Below are 20,006 nucleotides of genomic sequence, written 5' to 3' on the forward strand. Positions count from 1 at the left end.
TAAATTCAACAAACATAGACTAAATAGGTTTAGGGTTAATCTGTAGATTGCATGTTAGTCAGAAAGCGCACATGAATACGCGCAGAATAAAGTAGATGCCTACTTAGGGCAGGTTCAATCTCTTTTAGGTTGAATTTGTACCTTCATCCCCGAACTTCCAGTCTTGGTTCCAGACCTATTGGAGTTGACGATTTCATGGATCGTTAAGGGGTATAACCTTCACCTTGTGAACGGTTTACAAGTTCCTAAAACTTGTTGGCGACTTTTTTGCTCTAGCTTCCTTCCCTTTGGACGCAACCATACTTAAGTGTATGATCACAGTGGGGCTCAAGTGTGGGATGGCTTGAAATATTCCCTACAATTAGTAATTTTCTCGTCTCCTCTTTTATCATTTTCGACTCGACTTCCGACGCTCGGTTTCGACGCTCCAAACTCGAATTTCCGACGTCTAAATATTAATTACTCGGTCGACTTATTAATTCATTCCGAATTAATTCGTCGCTTCCGTTCATCAGTTACTTGGGTGTGACCCGAAGAGTTCAGTCAAGATTAAACTATAATATTAATTATACATTAATATTACAGATCGAAAGCGGCTTCCACTCAGGCATTCCGATCACTTGACCTTACTGAATAATTAGCTTTCTAATAATTCTGAACCCTCTATCGGAATAATACATTTGTTCGAAGGACACCATTCCTTTCAACATCATATAACTAATATATAAAGCTAAACTTTTCGCCAGGTCATGAGACAGCGACACTTGGTATTTCAACATCATTATTTATATATGACATGTGGGATAATTTAAACATGTTGGATGGATTTAGATAAATTTTGTAAGATAAAATAGTTTACAATTTTATTTAAAATTTTGTAAGACAAAATAGTTTACAATTTTATTTTCAACAAAATTTGGATAGGTTTCTAGGATGGAATTGTTGGTTTAGAGTTTTGTTTTTGATAAAATTCCAATATTTTATATGTATAAACTAAATTATAAATTTTAATAATTATTTTATAAATTTAAGGACTATATATCACCTTTAAGATGTGAATTCAAAGTTCATGCAGCAGTATAAATTGCACTTTTTTGGGTATATGTTTCCTCCGTTTTGTATGATTAAGGACCCATTGGACTCAATCACCAACTTATAATTCAAATATCATCGCAACTGTACTATAAACCTGCATGGTTGCACACTCGCACGTAGGTTCACCTATTAACAATATATGTGCTTTTGCTTCTTCCCTTTTGGGAGTTATGCCTAGGCTCAAAGACATACATATAATGCTTTTGTTTACCTAAAAGGATAACCTTTACAAATAAAAATTATGCTAAACCACCACATTAAATGTAAGAGAAGGTATTGCGTGCGTACGGACGCACGAACTGTTTGGTGTGGGAGGGTTGACTGATATATTTTACTCGTTGGCTTATATGTTTCATATGTTGGCTGATATGTTTCATTTGTTGGCTGATATGGTTTTTTGTGTTGGCTATTATATTCCTTTTATTGGCTGATATGTTTTTTTTTCCCCTTTTATTGGCTGATATCAGACATAATTAATTTAGCTTATATGTTTCTTTAGTTGGCTGATATATTTATTTTGTTGGCTGATATATATACATTTTAATTGTTGGCTTTTATGTTTCATTTTGTTAGCTGATATGTTTATTTTGTTGGCTTACCTGTTGTTTTTGTTGGCTGAAACACTTCATTTGTTGGCTCATACACTTCATTTGTTGGCTGATACGATTCATTTGTTAGCTAATGGGCTTAATTTGTTAACTGATATGTTCCTTCTATTGGCTTATATGTATCTTTTGTTGGCTGATATACTCCTCATGTTGGCTTTTATATATATATATATATATATATATATATATATATATATATATATATATATATATATATCTTTTGTTGGCTGATATACCCCTCTTGTTGGCTTATATGTATCTTTTGTTGGCTGATATACTCCTCTTGTTGGCTTATAAGAATCTTTTGCTGGCTTATATACTGATCTTATTGGCTTATATGTGTTTTTTGTTGGCTGATAAGTTCCTTTTGTTCGCTGATACGTTTTTTTTATTAATATCTTTAATACTAACTGATATGAAATATCAATTGGTTTATATACTACTTGTATTACCTTATGTACAAAGTACACAGGTACAAACTATTTTAATGGACAAAATCATATTAGCCAAGAATTTTAAGGTATCAACCAACTTAGCACAAAATAGCAAAATTTATCAGCAAAGATTTTCCCCATTTTCCTTTCTTTCTCTCTCCTCCAAACCTTCTTGCTTCCTTCAATGGCAATTCCCCTGCCATCTCCTTCTCATCTTCCCTCTCCTCCACCACACCCACCAACCCACAACACCACCAACCACAACATCACCAACCTTCGTTCACCGAACCCACCTATATCATCACCGGCCGCCGTCACCGAACCCACCCACCACCACCTCTACCAGAAGCACCGTTCGCACGCCTCCACGACCACCAACGATGCCCCCACGACCACAAGCGAATGCCCCCACCACAACCTCCTTCACAGACCGAAAATTGAGTAGCACCGTACCCAAATCGTGAATCACAAATGGAAAATCGCGAATTGTAAAATATAAATCGTGAATTGGTGGTGTGAAATTGCAAATTGGTGAAAGAAAGAGGAGAGAGAAAGATTCAGTTTTTTGATTTCTAAGAGAAAATGTGAAAAGGCGGAAAATATAAATGGTCGCACCGAACGTTGGGTGCGGATGCCCGCACCCAATAGTTTGGGTAAATATAAATTGTAAGTGTTGTTTATGACTTAAAATGTAATTTGATTGAAACAATAGGTCTAATACAAAGCGCACTAGATTAATAGAATACAATTTATTGTACATTTTCATGTAACAACTACAGTTATAGTTTTCGTATAGCAAAATTTTCAAAAGTTTAAAACCTATTTACGATCTTAATGTAATTTAATATGCTTTTTAATTTTATACTTTAAAAAAGAAAATCCAACATTTCTTATGTATATTAAAATCCCAACTTATCATAAAAATATCATCCAATAACATGATAATAGGTGCAACTCCAAATCAATTTCTTCTAATTGCTCTGACCATTCTATTATTGTTTCAAATTTCAAGGATAGATTCTTTTAATCCGTCCCGACACAGTTTTATGAGTAGTAGTACTATTTTTTTTATTTATTTAACAAGTATGATTATCAAGTGATTATTATTTTATGAGTAAAAAATTTGAATTACAAAAATAGTTTTCTCATATATAGTGTATATTTATATAATATATATATTGTACTATTATATAGATCAACACAAATTTTTATATGTGGTTGACCACACCGTGTGGCCGCGGAAGTAACCCCTATAAGTAACCATGACCAAATGAGTAACCCCTATAAGTAACTCCTAAATGACTTAATAATCTCTAAATAAGTAACCCCTATAATAAAATAAACCCTGATCGATTGAGTAATCCCTGAATAAGTAACCCCTATAATTAAGTAAACCCTAATCGACTAAGTAACTCTTGAATAAATAACTCCTACAAGTAAAGATGGGCAAAGGGTTGTGCCGTGCCGCCGCGAGCCGTGCCTGGTCGTGTCGTGGTGGTGGGCGTGCCGTGCCGTGCCTAAATTTGGCACACCCCAGCCCACGGCACGGCACGGCCCATGTGCCTAGCGGGCCGTGCCGGGCCGCGGGCCAAACCGTGCCAATTTTTTTTTAATTTTTTTAATTTAATAATAAATGTAAATAAAAAAGATATATATATATATATATATATGTATTTATTTTTAGTACAACCTAATTTATGTTTATGTTAATATTAATATATTTTGTTTTGAACAACTTTATTTTAATTAAGGTTATATAAATTATTTATCTAATTATGTTTAAGTTTATATAAATAATTTTATTAGTTTAGCAAAAAACAACAATGCATATAATAAAAAACAAAAATTTACGAGTGCGATAAGCCGAAAACACAAAAAATTGAAGAATAACTTATTTTATAATATGCCGGTAGCCAGTACGACAAATCGATAATACAAATAATTAATGATAATTAAAAATCGTACAATAATTGGTGAATAACTTCATTTGTTATACGGAATACGAGGTTCGATAATACAAAAATTGTACAATAGTGTATAATTATGGCGAGTGTCGTGCCATGCCGGGCCGTGCCACGTGCCGTGCCCTCGTGCCACATGTCGTGCCCTCGTGCCACGTGCCGTGCCGGCGTGCCGACCCACGAGCCGGCCACCGTGTCGCCCACCGTGCCTCGTGCAGTTCCCGTGCCGATTCCCAAATTTGTGTTCACGGCACGACCCACGGCCCACAGGTGAGCCGCCGTGCCGTGCCTGAATCATGCCGGGTCCGTGCCACCCGCGTGTCGGCACGGCCCGTGCCCATCTTTACCTACAAGTAACCTCGACTACACGTTGTAGCCAACCACACAGAAAAAGCACCGATCAATCAATGGTATCTTATGTCAAAATATCTTTAATCAAAAAGGATATACACCTTTTATATAACGATGTTTGTATAGATGATATGTTTTAAAATTTGACATATAGATTTAAAAGAAAAATTATTTTAAAATTTAATAAACAACTTGGGCATTGTCCGGGGTACAAAACTAGTGAAATATAATTGGAAGTTTAAATTGGCCATTAGGATATTAATTACGTGAAAGGACTTTATTAGTAAATGGAGTCTTAGGTGTAAAGCTCTTAAAAAACCGGTCGTGATTATAATTATAAAATAGATAAAAAAAAAAACCAATATTAATTGGCCTTTGTAATGTACTATGTAGTTCTCAGTGGCAGTAATATGCAATCCCACTAACCCATAGTCCCATATCCGACCTACATTCCTACTTGCTTCAATGTTGTTTGTTGCACTACCAAGATCGATTTAGGTCATTTTTGGGTGATATATTACAGAAAAAATTGCTAAAAATAATCCCAACTTTCACGTATTCGCTTTAAATAATCCCAATTTTGGATTATTTTTACATAATCCCAATTTTACAGTGTATTTGCTCAACACAGTCCTAAGTTTACGATAACCTGTAGAAGAAGATTTTTATTTGGTTTAAACTGACACATGTCACCATCTGATTGATTGAAATTTTTTTTTAAAAAAAAAGAATAAAGAGAAACTTTTAAAAAAAAAACAAAAAAAAAACCCCGCAGCCCCACCACCTCAACCCTAACCACCGCCTATTTTTGGCAACACCCTCTCACAACCCAGCCTAGCCAAGTCCCGGTTGGAACCCTGGTGTGCCTAGACCTCCTCCCCACGCCGTCGTTTCCCATTCCTGCATAACTTCCCCCAAACCCGCCAATTTAAAACCACCCAAAATCCCTAAAAACTAACCTCCCGCTGCGTAAAACCGCCAATCGTCCCTTCCCCCACCATTAGAACCTTAGCGCCAGGATTCCGATGGTGGAGGAAGGGACGGTTGGGGGTTTTATGTGGCGGAAGATAGTTTTAAGGGATTTTGGGGGGTTTTACGGGTGAAGGTTTGGTGGTTTGGGGGGAAGGAGCGCTGGGAAAGAGAGATGACAGAGGGGTAGGGGGAGCTACCGGGGCGGGGGAGGGGGTTCTGGCTGGCACGTGGGTAGGGAAGAGGCATCTGGCTGCCGCAGTGGTGGTAGGGAAGGTGGTTTGTGGGGTGAAGATGTTGGCAGTTTCAGTTTTTCAATTTTTATTTTAAACTTTTTAAAAAAAAAAATAACTAATCACGTGATGCCATGTTAGGTTAGTAACCGGTTAGGGACTGTTTTGAGCGAATACACCCCAAAGTTAGTATTATTTAATAATAATTCAAAGTTAGGATTATTTAAAACGAATACGTGAAAGTTGGGATTATTTTTAGCAATTTTTCCTATATTATAATCCTACTTGGTGTATCATCATCGTCTGACTATACCTATTAACGAGAATTTACATCTTGTTTTTGGATATGTTTAAATTTAATTATGTGTATATTTGTTGGTCAGGGATAAAAAACAATAGTAATAATAATAAAAATAATAATATATATAGCCCTTAGGGCTATATATAAACATTAAATATATTTCTAAAATGGAATTAAGTTAGGAGTTTATAACAAATTCACTCGCCGATCGGTATAATTAATGTTACTTTATCCTCAATATTTCCTTTTTTAGGTTCTTATACATAGCCCTTAGGGTTATGTTGGGTTTGAGAAGTGTGGAGAACAGTTCAAGGCGGCTAAGGGGGTGCATAGCTTAGGAGTTTAAGATATGGGCTATTGCTTGGTGTCAAGCAATGGTGGATGGCAAAGGGCTGATTTCAAATGAGCATATCTCAAGATCTAGGAATGATATTGAGATGATTCAAGTAGGAGGTGATATTTCGTCTCAAGAGCTTTCAAACGACTGGTCATAAGCTAGATTGGTTAAGAATCGAGGGAGGTATGGTTGTTTTAAGAAGAGTTGTCCGCGCAGTGCGGGAGTTCAACCGAACTGTTGAAAAGTTCGGTCGAACCTAGTTGCTTCTGAGCAATTGAGGCAGACTCTACAGCTCTTTGATTTCTAGAGGAGGTTCAATCGGACCAAGGAAGAAGTGTAACCGAACCACGCGAAGTTCGACCGAACTATGGGTAGGTTTGGTCGAACCATCAAGCCCCTGTTCAGCGACGCGATTTCTTTTATTTCGCTCGGGATGTAATCTTAGCCGTTGATCTTCTTGCACTATATATACTCTTTTATTGTCATTGCAGGAGTAATAAGAGGAGGGGAAAGATGTAGAGAGAGAGAGAGAGAGAGAGAGAGAGAGAGAGAGAGCCTCATGTAAAACCCAAACACTTAGGGTTTGAGAGGGTGAGTTTGGGGTGGGAGCTTTCATGGTGATTGAAAGCTTGTAAACTACATTGTTATTCATCAAATTGTTACTCCATAGTGGATTGGTGGGTTTTTCTCCCGGTTCTCGGATTTCCCACGGTAAATTCTCCTTGTCTCGTTTATTGCTTGTTTTTTCCGTCTTCGTTGTTGTTAATTGTCGTTAATCGCAACTTAGATAGCACGTTTGTAATCCCTTTTAATTGGTATCAGAGCCAAGGTTGTTTTGGCGATTTTTTAGGGTTAGATTGTGTGGTATGCTTGTTGTTTGTGATTGGAAAGTCCAAAGATTGAAATTTGGTGTTAAATTTTCAATATTAGTGTTGTGGGTGTTCAAAATTTGAGTTTTTGGTATGGATTTAAATTGGTTGCTATTGGAATTGAAAATTCTTAATTTTGTGTTTGATAAACAATGGAAGACAGAGTAGGGGAATGAAATCTATGGAGTGTTGATGTTGGAGTTGAAGGATTTCAAGAATTTCCCCATTTTGATATTTGGTAGTAAACTCAACATCATTAGTGGCTACATGTTGTGTGTAAGAGAGGGCCATGGAGAAATTGTTGAGGGAACTCGGTTTGAAGTTCATGGGACAATTGAGTGGTGCCTTGTAAGCTTGGGAAACACATGGGTAGTCATGAGGGGTATGTTCTTTACAGAGGCATGGCTTGATTGGTCGAATTGCCATTGAGGAAGAGCCATGGTTTTGGTGTTTTAATGGTGGAAGATGGCCGGAGAAAAGCATGTCAAGTGAAGGGGTCACATGGGTGTTGTGAGGTGATGTGAATCTTTGATGTAGGCATTGTTGGTTGGATAGTCATTGGAGAGAAGCCGTAGTATTCGGTGTTTCAATGATAGAAGAAGACCAGGAAAGACGTGCCAGGTGAAGGTATATCATGAAGGCTCACATGGTGGTTGTGAGTGGTGAATGCACATGTGGGTTTAGCATGTGTGAAAGGCAAGTATGGGTGCTTGTTGAGGTAGGAGCATGGTAGGAGTGTTCCATCAACAATAGAAAAATGCCCAAGAGGCTTGTGTTTGTCACGGAGGGTGAGTTCGTGTGGAGTGCGGTTGGAGTGCTCGGAGAACTAAGAAAATCCCTTAAATAACGTGATGTTTATCAAAGTTGGTGTAAACTTTGATGTTTGAATTTCCTTCTTGGTGTGTTGGAGTTGGTGTAGACTCCGATTTTGCTTCCTTGGTGTAGAGAAAGTGGTGCTTTCTCAGTTGAGAGAAAGTGGTTTATCAAGATTGGTGTTGATCTTGATGTTTGGTCTCCTTTGTGTAAAGGAGATGGTATTTCCTTGGTGAAGAGGAAATGGTTGTGTCGAAGTTGGTATAGACTTCGGCGGTATTCCTTGGTGAAGAGGACATGTGTTGCACATATGGGCATTGTGTGTGGGAAAGCAAGTGGAGCAAAGGATGTTTTGTTCGAATGGGAGCATGGTGAGTTGTTCCAGGAGCATTGTTGAATTCCTTTGACCAGCGTTGCTTTGGAGGGTGAGTTCGGTTTAGAGCATGGTGAAGTGCTTGGAGAACATGGCAAAGTCCCTTGTTTGTGTGATGAGTTTGTCAAGTTTGGTGAAGACCTTGATGTCACTTCTTTGGTTTAGAGGAAGTGGGTTTGTTTTCTCGGAGTAGAGAAAACGGATCTTTGCCATGGTGATTAGCAAAGATGTTGATGATGATGGTTGGCTCATTGTGTTGGTGTGATCTCTTGATGATAAGTCGATTTCCAGGTTGGGAGATTGTAAGGCTTATGTAGAGATGTTGGAGCACAATGGAGAAGCCATGAGAGTATATGTGTAGTGTGTTAGTTCTTACACTTGAACCAATCTCCAGGTGGGAGATTGTTGGGTTTGAGAAGTGTGGAGAACGGTTCAAGGCGGCTAAGGGGGTGCATAGCTTAGGAGTTTAAGATATGGGCTATTGCTTGGTGTTAAGCAATGGTGGATGGCAAAGGGCTGACTTCAAATGAGCATATATCAAGATCTAGGAATGATATTGAGATGATTCAAGTTGTAGGTGATAGCTCGTCTCAAGAGCTTTCCAACGACTGGTCATAAGCTCGATTTGATTAAGAATCGAGGAAGTTATGGCTGTTTTAAGAAGAGATGTCTGCGCAGTGCGGGAGTTCGACCGAACTGTTCGGTCGAACCTAGTTTCTTGTGAGCATTTGAGGCAGACTCTGTAGCTCTTTTATTTCTAGAGGAGGTTCGGTTAGACCAAGGAAGAAGTGTGACCGAACCACGCGAAGTTCGACCGAACTATGGGTAGGTTCGGTCGAACCATCGAGCCCTTGTTCAGCGACGCGATTTCTTTTATTTCGCTCGAAATGTAATCTTAGTCGTTGATCTTCTTGCACTATATATACTCTTGTATTGTCATTGTAGGAGTAATAAGATGAAGGGAAAGATGTAGAGAGAGAGAGAGAGAGAGCCTAATGTAAAACCCCAAACACTTAGGGTTTGAGAGGGTGAGTTTGGGGTGGGAGCTTTCATGGTGATTGAAAGCTTGTAAACTACATTGTTCTTCATCAAATTGTTACTCCATAATGGATTGGTGGGTTTTTCTCCTGGTTCTCGGGTTTTCCACGGTAAATTCTCCTTGTCTCGTTTATTGCTTGTTTTTCCGTCTTCGTTGTTGTTAATTGTCGTTTAATCGCAAACTTAGCTAGCATGTTCATAATCCCTTTCAGGCTAATCCGGCTTGCCAGCTATCCGTTATAGAAAATTTGGTAGCAGCAAAGAAAGCTATGTATATGGGATGGTCGGAGATCGATGGTGTTGTGCTTCGTTCATTACGACGCCAAGCATATATGGCTAGCATAGTATGGTGCTCAATAGTCGGGACCTTTGATGTTGCACCAAAAGATGCTCTTCTTTCTCTCCATGTTTCTCTTCATGTCCTTGATAAATGGTAATTGGTTACGCACTATTTTTCCTATCTCTTCTACTTTAAGATTGCCCTTTGAGTCACCATACATTTTATATCCAACAACCTTTTACATATATATTTGAGCGGTCATTTGAAAAATGATTATTATATTATTTTAATGATATATAATATGATCGGTTCAATTTTTTGCGTTATAAAATGGCCACAATTACTCTTATAACATCTACAATGTAAATATAAAATTTTGAAAAATTTTAATTCAACATAAAATTAATACTTTTTGAGAAACTATAAATTAAGAATAAAAATTACATAAATGAAACTAAAAATTTGATAAATAAAAAAAATTTGATAATACTATTTAATACCATTAATAAGGTAATATAATTAATTAGTTAGAAAAAAATTATATCTATTATGAACTATATAATTATTAAAATATTATGATAGTCGTATTTCAAAAGACTACTGTAAAATTTTCAGTAGTCTTTATAACAATTTATTTACAATTTCTACGGAACAAATAGATGTTGGAAATTGAGGACTTGACTCCATATTACTCTTTTCGACCCATACATAAGACTATAAGGTATAAGTAGACGTGGTTGTAGTTGATTTTTTTTTTTTTAACCTGTGTTTGCTAACGTTGCAAGTATGTAGGCCAACACTATTCAAGAAAACACTAAGAAAGTTTAGTGAAGTATATAGCATGGTGGTCTTTTTCATCACCTCCTTTGACAACACTGGCTTTGGCATCCGTCAAGTACGACACTCAAGAAAGAGGTGAAAGATGATGGTGCAGCATAAACACTAGCACTTGTCTTATCAATTGTTATCCTTGCTCTAATGGTCATCTCCAAATACCTTGTTCCTTGCTCTACTTTTCTTTTGCAGTCGTATTTTATTACTTGTCCCACTTTTCAATTGCAGTTGTATTTTATTACTTGCTCTATTTTTGTTTTTGAAAACTGTTAACAATATTTTGCTATTTTTCTATCCACTAGTGGTCCCCTCATATCATATTTTAATCTTTTGCAAATTCACTCTTCTTCCCACTTATATCCACTTTTGCTTTTTTTTTTTTTATATTTTAATCTTTTGCAAATTCACTCTTCTTCCCACTTATATCCACTTTTGCTTTTTTTTTTTTTTAATATATATATATATATATATATATATATATATATATATATATATATATATATATATATATATATCAACCAATAAACCCCGCTGTCATCATAAAATAATATTTTCTACTATATATTCCTCCTAAAACTGCGTATCCAAAGAAATGGAACAAGTAATAAAATATAGGGTATTAACTTTATAACATTAATAGTTCATTAATAAACTAATTAGTATCATATTTTCACTTTCTTATCATTATGAAAGTAAGAAAAAATTAAGATTGAGAGAGATGTATCAATTCACATATATACAAGTATTCCTTTAGTATTTTATTACTTGCTCCATTTCTCCGGACACGGAGTTTTAGGAGGAATAATAAAAAAAAATATTATTTTATGATGAAAGTGAGGTTGATTGAAGAATAAAAAATGTGAATAAGAATAAGCGTGTATAAGTGGGGAGGAGAAAGAATGTGAAAATACTAAAATATAATATGAGGGGACCACTAGCGAAGAAAAATATAGTAAAATATTATTAAAAGTTTTCAAAAATATAAATAGAGCAAGTAATAAAATACGGCTACAAAGAAAAAAAAAAACAATAAAGCAAGTAATAAAATACGGAGACGGTATATGCATACAGCAGTGGCAATACAGAGGGACTACTGGCTTTAATTTCGACTATCTTGCCTCTCTTTTCATAAATACTACTATCTCAGTTAACTTTTAGTTGCAACTTTGGTGTATTATTTGTGAGATATAAAATATTCCAATGTTACAACTAAAAATTAACGGAGGTAGTATGTGAAATTAATTTTTTTTTTTTATAGCTTTTAATTTAAGTTGTGTTAGATGTTACTGGTCCCTTAACTAGCTAGTAGAGGCGTAGCCATGAGGGTGGCTGGCAGGGGCCCGGCCTACCAACCCCAGGCCCAATTAGGGGTGTCAATTCGGATGATTGGATCGGGTATGATATGGTCGAATCGGGTAAATTTTTAAAGTTAAGTCATACTTAATTGTTATGTCCACACGAATCCAAATTTGAATCGGATATTTTTCAGATCGGTTTCGGATTGGATCGGGTCGGGTGTGCTTTTGACACCTCTAGGCCCAATCCCTTATTAGCATCAACATAATACCTTCTTATAAGTGATTTTTCTCATTTCTCATTCTAGTCATTCTACATGATTTTTGATCATATTTACGTATTCTATCATTTACAGATTTCGTTTAGTTTTAATAATTTTAGTGTCTTATTCCAGTATAGCTATAAGACCTTCTATGTTAAAATACTAATAATGTTGATATTGGTGTATAATAATGCTCCCACAATTGCCACAAAAATGGCCTAAAATGAGTTTTGAGCAAGTATAACCAAATGACGTCATTTATTTGGGTTAAGGAACTTCATTAATCAATCAGTAATCAATCATCAATAACTTAATACTAAAAGCGAAATCAGTGATGACACATGTCGTTCACTGGTTAAAAAATTTCCCTCCATTTTTTCTTTCCTTTTTTTTTTGTCTTTTTTATTTTGTCAATTCTTCATGAAAATTATTTATAGCCTATAATATTCACCTAATCAATAACTTAATACTAAAAACGAAACCAGTGGTGACACATATCTCACTGGTTAAAAAAATTTCCTCCATTTTTTCTTTCCTTTTTTTTTTTGTCTTTTTTATTTTGTCAATTCTTCATGAAAATTATTTATAGCCTATAATATTCACCTAATGAAATATTCTTATATGTATATATTTTATATTAAGTAATTTTTGTAATATTCTCCAAGATTTCTCTAATATTCTCATGCTAATATTTCTATAATAATCTCATGCTAATATTATAATTTGGGAAAGCCTTATTTCTATATTAATCTCATGCTAATATTTTTTTATAATAGTATTTGATATTTCACTATTTTCCTCACCTTACTAATATATTATAATAAAAACCTATGACTCACTCATTTTTAAAAATTTGATCTTAACATATAGAAAACTAAAGGGAAAATTTGCCCAGAATAACACCACCTTTAATTTAGGCGGTTCCAATAATAGCATGACATTTTAATTATTCTAAAATAACACCACCTTTCACATTTTCCAAAAATGGTATAAAACCGGTCAGTAACCTGGTTTACAGGTTACCTGTGACACGTGTCACAATCTCATTGGTTTATTTTTTATATATGTATAATTTTGATTTAAAAAATAAAAGAAACACATAAAAAATAATTTTAAAAACCTTAAAATAAAAAATAAAATAAATAAATAAATAAATAAAAAAAACCCAACCCAACCTACCCCCTCCATTGCCCAGTCCCCTACTTCACCGAAAAACACCAGCCTCCCCTTCCCTTCCCCATTTCCGACACCCAATTACCTTTCTCCTTCCCTAAAACCACCTTCTCAACACCCTAACTAACTGGAATTGCCTTTATGTAGAGAGGAGGGGCACAAAATCAGGGAAGATAAAGGGAGAGGGGTCGAAATTTGCTAAGGGAAAGGGAGAGGGCTGATATTGGGAAAAAAGAAAGGAGGGGGCTGAAATCTAGAAAGGGGAATGGAGGGGGCGTTGGAAAGGGGTCAGGAAGGGGAGGGGGGTGCTGGAAACGGGGTTAGGAAGGGGAAGGGGTGCTGCAAAGGGGTCAAGAAGGGGAGGAGGATGCCAGAAAGGGGTCGGGATGGGGAGGTGGGTGTCGGAAAAGGGGTCGAGAAAGGAAGGGGTGCCGAAAATAGGGCCGGGAAGGAAGGGGGTGCCGGAAAAGAGGTCGGGAAAGGAAGGAGGTGCCGAAAATGGGGTCAGGAAGGAAGGGGGTGCCGGAAAAGAGGTCAAGAAGGGGAGGGGTGCCGGAAACTAAGAAAGGGGCCGGGAAGAGGGTGGTTTCGGGTGGGGGGTGGTGGATGCTGGTGCAAGAGGGTGGGCAGAAGGGGTTGTGAATGTGGGAAGAGGGGTTTATTTATTTATTTATTAGGTTTTTTTTTTTAATTTTTAGGTTTTTTTTGAAATCAAAAATTAAAAAAAATAAACTAACAAATCATACTAGGACACGTGTCCTAGGGTTAACTATAAAACAGGTGACCGGTTTTTTGTTTCATTTTTGGCAAATGCATGTGAAAGGTGGTGTTATTTTGGAATAATCAAAAGGTTGTGCTATAATTGGAATACCGCCCAAAGGTGGTGTTATTTTGGGCAAATTTTCCAAACTAAAGTTAAAGTTAACTAAACTTGTATAAACCAATGTGTATGTCAAACTATGTCAACAAATTAAGGATAGGATAGGGTATATATCATGGGTTCTAAATAATTAATAGATCCTAATTATTTTTTTTTAATATTTATAAAGTCTAACACATCAATAGCCTTTACATACATTAAAAAAAAATATAAAAAAAAAAAAAAAAAAGCCCTTGATGTCTATGCAGCTATTTTTTTAAAGTTTATAAATGTAATTCTTTGTCTATATATAATTGTTAAATTAATGTTATAGTTCGTTAAATAATTTTATAAAATCTGTGCATTGCACGAGAGTTTAACAAGTTTGGGCTAAGGGTAATTAACTAACACATATTTTATTTGAAATTTGGTTTGTTAATTAAGATGGAAAAAAAATTGACAAGATAGATTTTGCACACCAGAAAGGAAACTTACCTGGTGTGCACTATATTCGGGATGTGGAAGGAAAATGACAAGGAAAATCTTCCCTAGTAAGAGAAATCAAGAGAAACTCCACCGTAATATCAATTTTACCACAGTTTATGATTTCACTGATATATCTAAGGGTCTGTTTACATTTACTGAACTGAACTGATTGGAGCTGAACTGAACTGAAACGAATAGAACTGAAATGAATATTTTATGAGAGAAGGAAATTAGGACCTGAACTGAACTGAGCTGAATTGAACTGATTAGAACTGAACTGATTGGAGCTGAACTGAACTGAAATTAAGCTGAAGTGAACAGGCCCTAAAGAAAAAAAAAAAAAAAAAAAAAAAAGTATGGATAAAAGTATATTCCCATAGATCATAAATATATACTTATATTAATTAGGACAATTATGTAGACATAGTATTGCAACCGAGCCCTAATTGAATGAGATACTGTGGATCAGATATTGCTGAGGAATATTCAAACAACTAACAAATGTTTCTCCAATTAGCTAGGAATATTGTTCTATTGCTCGAATCCAAATTAATCAAAATCTAGTTGGTTCATAGCTAAAAGAAGAACAACTTGATAATACGGAATAGATTCATTTTAACATTATTGTAAAAATAAAAACTTTGGAAACTATAGGGTGCAATCATATGCTACATCAACTTTATTTTCTTTTTTTTAAAAAAAGTAAGATAAAGAATCATAAAAAACGACAGATATGGTACATCGCCTACATGCTAATAAGCAAATTTTTTAATATTATCTCGCTCCTGCATTTTTTTTCATTGCATACAAATACAATGTTATGAAGTTACATCGGTTTGATTGCATATTGACTAAATTTAGCCATCTTGGAGAGTTCATCGATAGTTTCAACAAGGTGATCAAGTTTTGCCACAATTTCTATGAGCAAAGAACAAAATGCAACCAATGATAATATAACTTTACTCTCTTCCATGATATTGGATTTGTTGTTGAGATGTAAATGTTGGTTTATAGCCCATTGAAGTTGATATGTTGAGCTATGTAATTGTTTAAGAAGTGTTGTGCTTGTTTGTAGACTTCTCTTCATGTTGTTAATGTCCTGCCCCAAACCCCTCAACAATTTTGTGGCTAGGTCGGTTAAGTCTTGCATCTCTTGCTTGAACAATACTCGAAGATTGTAGGGTGCCTGTAAAATATATGTTGACATTGTCAATGTAATTAATTTTGGATTCGATTGTTTATAGAAAATTCAATATTTAAGTTTACCAATATACAACTTTTTTTTTTCTCTTTTTGGAAACACAATATACTACTTTAACTATTAATGTTTCTTTAACAGTTAATTAAATCCAATAATATTTTGCGCGCGTAGTAATATATATTTACTTTATTTTCATTTGAATAAAAATTTATCAAAACTAATACAAAGTACTTGTAGACAAATAATCTGAAAGTCAAAATAAAGCAACTTTTTATGAAAAGAGAGACGTACAAGTGTGTAACATCTTAATTATTGCTACCTATTTTTTTAACAGGGGTATCTTAGTATAACTCATTTTGTTTAGTGAAGAACTCAAGACATTAATTTTTGTGCATTTGTGCTTTCTATTAGAGACTAAGGGTCTGTTTTGTTCAGCTTAATTTTAGTTCAGTTCCTAATTTCCTTCTCTCATAAACAATTCATTTCAGTTCAGTTCAGCCCCAATCAGTACAGTTCATTGCACTTCAGTTCGGTTGTTTTTAATAAATCGAAACAAGCCCTAAATAAGAAATAGAAAGGTAGAAGCACCTGTGATTCAGAATGGAGGACACCATGGAGGGCCATAATTTCATAAGCACATTGCCTCAAAATGGTACCGATTTTGACGTACTGAGACCATGGATAGGAAAATTGCTTGAATCTACCATGAGGTGGCTCCCATTTTGCTGAACTTGCCTGTAAAATAATTCAAATTGAAATTTATATTTTGAATCGTTAATCTATTTTGTACATAATAATAAATAAAAACACGAATTACAAATGATTAAGCAGAATCAACAAGAGAAGTTACCAAAGTTTGCAACTTGATAGAGGCAACTAGATTGTTTCTACATCTTTTATAGGCAGGTTCATTGGAAAACTCATCAAGAACAATCCTCGAACAGTTTATGTCTTTTGATCCATCAAACTCTATATAATGTAACACACATTCTGATGAAAAAGGTATAAACAAAAGCACGTTAGTGAAAGTGTTACCTCGTATTATACTTGGATAACAATAAGGTTTAAAACACACCAAAAGCTTAATTTAGTTTTGCAATTTCAATTATGGATTATACTTTTAAACAACAAATTTAAAGTCAAATTAATTCTAATGAACAGTACAAAGACAGTATATGTATGATGGAGCTCTTACCTTCTAGTGAATCAGCCACCATATTAAAACAATTAACTAATTCCTTGTGCAATTCCTCCCCTGCCCATATAGGGAATACGAGCACGTTCACTAAAACAGCTATGATCCCTCCAATCGCCACCGAGTAGAGGCGGTCCACAGCCACCGTGATAGAGTGTCCCATCCGGTAGCCAGAAACTACGATCAAACAGAAAGTAAATAGGGTCACCCTAAACGCGTATTCATATTGTACTAGTGACGGCCATATCTTCATGAACGATGTTATAATACCTACATGTACATCAACACACATGTATTGTGTTAGTGCAACATTTGTAACATTTCAGAAGTTTTAGACTTTATATATAGTTTAACTTAAATTACGTACCAATGAAAAATATGCTAACACCAATTATTATAGGTGCTGCAATTGTTCCTGTACATAATGCAACTTGAGCAATGGCAATGGCCAAGATTCCAGCCAATGAGCTTCCTATTGCACGGTTGAACCCCTTACTAAATGTCATGCCTGGATAAATTACATTAAATTAAATTCCAATCTCACTATAATACAGGCTAAAAGCAATATTATGTAGAAGTAGCGATTTTGGTACCAAACTATATTATAGTTGTTTCTCGGAGCAAAACCACTGTTAGAAGTAGCGGTTTTGGTACCAAACAATATTATACAATTAATAAAAAAAAAATTATCAATGTTGACCGTAAATTCTTATTAATGTATAGTGAACCCAAGAAGTAAAAAAGTACCGAGTACATACCAACGGTGTATTCGAACATGACAGCAGTAGTAAGAATAGCCCAAATGAGATTGTTGCCACCAAAAAAATGATAAGGAGCTGGAATTAAAATTAGTAATGAAACAATAACAACTGCTAATCCTACTTTAAATGGGAAGATTATTCTATTAATGTCGTCTATATAAAACTTACAAACATTCTTAACCCAAATACTTCCCTTGCTATTTGTGGTTTCTTTGGAGGTTGCAATGGTAATACTTGTATTTTCTATTTTTATAGGAATGTGAATGTCAATATTACCCCTTTTAACATTCATTCTTAAAAATAGAACAAATATTTTGTAGGAGAGAAAAGTGTGCATGATCTCGGAGATTTTGCAAACTATATATATACATATGTCTAGATAGAGATAATTAAAATAATATTATATATTGAAACAATTTTCGAATAAAATTCATAAATAAATAATTAAAGAATAAGATGGTTAATATTAGGAAGCACGGCATGCATGGCAATGCAATTGGCAGCATCTATGCAATAATGTGGTATTTTTGGTCTTTTTTAGTATATTCGTAAAATATCTCAAAATTTAACATTTTTAGGAACCTTAAAATGTTTCGATTAGCATAAGTATTTGAGTATACTTTGGGCGTGTTCGGCGCTAGCTTTTGAGTAGCTTTTAGTGGTTTGACCAATTCAAACACTACTTGACAAAAAATGTGAGTGTTTGGCAAAGTGGTAGTTGGGGACTTAGGGCAACTTTTAGTGGTGGAGGTAGCTTTTATGAAAAGTTTGAAAGATTAGCTTTTGAAATTAGAGGTAGCTTTTGCGATAGCTATTGAAAATTTAATCTATAATTTTAAAAATAAAATATTGATTTTTATATATAATAGCTAGTCAACCACTACTTTACCGAACACTCATATCTTAATTATTTATCTTCACAGCTAACAGCTATCTATATAGCTAACAGCTACCTCCACAGCTATATTTTGCCAAACATGCCCTATATGTATGGGATGGTACTAGTACCGATATAAATTAGGTAAAAGCTATAAGCCGGGTCGAATCTTGTCTTTTGGATCACCTTAAATACTGCCCTATTACCCATACCGACTTTCAACACGGGCTACGTGGTGAGCTACTTACGGCCACGTGGACATCCACTACCCACGAGAAGATTGCTAAATAATGGACCGACACGTGACACCAGCTTGGAGATTTCTATAATACCAAGCATATATATTTCACTTCTAAGGTCAATCAAAAGCTTAAGATGATGGCTGAAATTCAAGATCAGTTTATATACTCTATCATGACCCCTCACATGAGACTTCATTGAGCTTAAATTGTGGATGTAGCATGGGATTCGAACCCGTTACCTTTTGTGTCACACTGACTCATGGTACCATGTTAAAGGATCAATTTAACCAAAAGCTTAAGTTGATGATTGAAGTATATGATCGATTTATATACTCTATCCACAAGTTAACGGAGTTCACCCGGAACACCATGCATATATCATCATAGTATATTATTTCTAATATTTATCTTTCTTACATTTAATTTAAAAATGTTAAGCCTTATATATATATATATATATATATATATATATATATATATATAGCTAATGGGGCGGTGTTAAGCCCAAATCTATACTCTTAGGCTGTATAAATATATTGTGTATACCGTAATGCAATACACACAAAAATCATTCACTCTAATTATCCTCTCTAGTTTGATATAATAAAAAAAAAAAAAAAAAAAAAAAATTAAAAATTATTCATCATATACGCACTCTGCAGTCTGCACACATAGAGAATAATGTTTGCATAATTGAGTATTTATTCGACCGGTTACTATTCCACGGAATCAAATGCCCTCTGCGGCTCTGTTAAGATAATGTGGCTGAATTAACAGGATCTTCAATCTAATCTTTTTATGGTTAATAAAGCACATTTGCATTTGTGAAAACATAAGCGTTTGTAGTCCAACGGTTAGGATAATTGCCTTCCAAGCAATAGACCCGGGTTCGACTCCCGGCAAACGCATTTTTATTTGTCGTCCCACAGGCCATGAAATCAAACTTTAATAGGTTGATTTTATAACAAAGGCCAGGGAAGGCAAACTCTCTACAACACCATTTCGAGACCTTTTTCAACTCCTAGTAACATAACTTTCAGAACATTAAACAATAGCTCGTAAGCTCATGCATGATTTGTTGCCCAAAGTGAAATCTAGATCCCAAAATTATATTCGCAATATTGGCCTTATGTACATTAGAAATTATCTTTTGGCATG

General features: G+C 35.0%; 1 protein-coding gene and 1 non-coding gene across 2 annotated transcripts; one reads left to right on the plus strand and one right to left on the minus strand.

Moving 5' to 3' along the window:
- Positions 1-15,398: 15,398 nt before the first annotated feature.
- On the minus strand, positions 15,399-18,021 carry LOC145566848 (aluminum-activated malate transporter 9-like). Its single transcript, XM_081626135.1, has 6 exons — positions 17,727-18,021; positions 17,335-17,476; positions 16,969-17,258; positions 16,624-16,763; positions 16,362-16,508; positions 15,399-15,758 (listed from the first exon to the last, which is right to left on the minus strand). The coding sequence occupies exons 1-6, from the start codon at positions 18,019-18,021 to the stop codon at positions 15,399-15,401; spliced, it is 1,374 nt and encodes a 457-aa protein (XP_081482261.1).
- Positions 18,022-19,684: 1,663 nt separating this feature from the next.
- TRNAG-UCC (transfer RNA glycine (anticodon UCC)) lies at positions 19,685-19,756 on the plus strand. Its single transcript has one exon. It is a non-coding gene; the product is annotated as a tRNA-Gly (tRNA).
- Positions 19,757-20,006: the final 250 nt, after the last annotated feature.

This window comes from Chenopodium album, chromosome 11 (assembly GCF_948465745.1).
Source record: "Chenopodium album chromosome 11, dcCheAlbu1.1, whole genome shotgun sequence".
In the NCBI taxonomy this organism is placed as follows: domain Eukaryota; kingdom Viridiplantae; phylum Streptophyta; class Magnoliopsida; order Caryophyllales; family Amaranthaceae; genus Chenopodium; species Chenopodium album.

Excerpts from the sequence above, each read along its gene's own strand:
- LOC145566848 (XM_081626135.1), bottom strand. The coding sequence starts at position 18,021 with ATGAATGTTAAAAGGGGTAATATTGACATTCACATTCCTATAAAAATA. Across the intron at positions 17,477-17,726 it reads CATGTTCGAATACACCGTTG|GCATGACATTTAGTAAGGGG; the intron begins GTATGTACTCGG and ends TAATTTATCCAG. Across the intron at positions 16,764-16,968 it reads GGTGGCTGATTCACTAGAAG|AATGTGTGTTACATTATATA; the intron begins GTAAGAGCTCCA and ends CTTTTTCATCAG.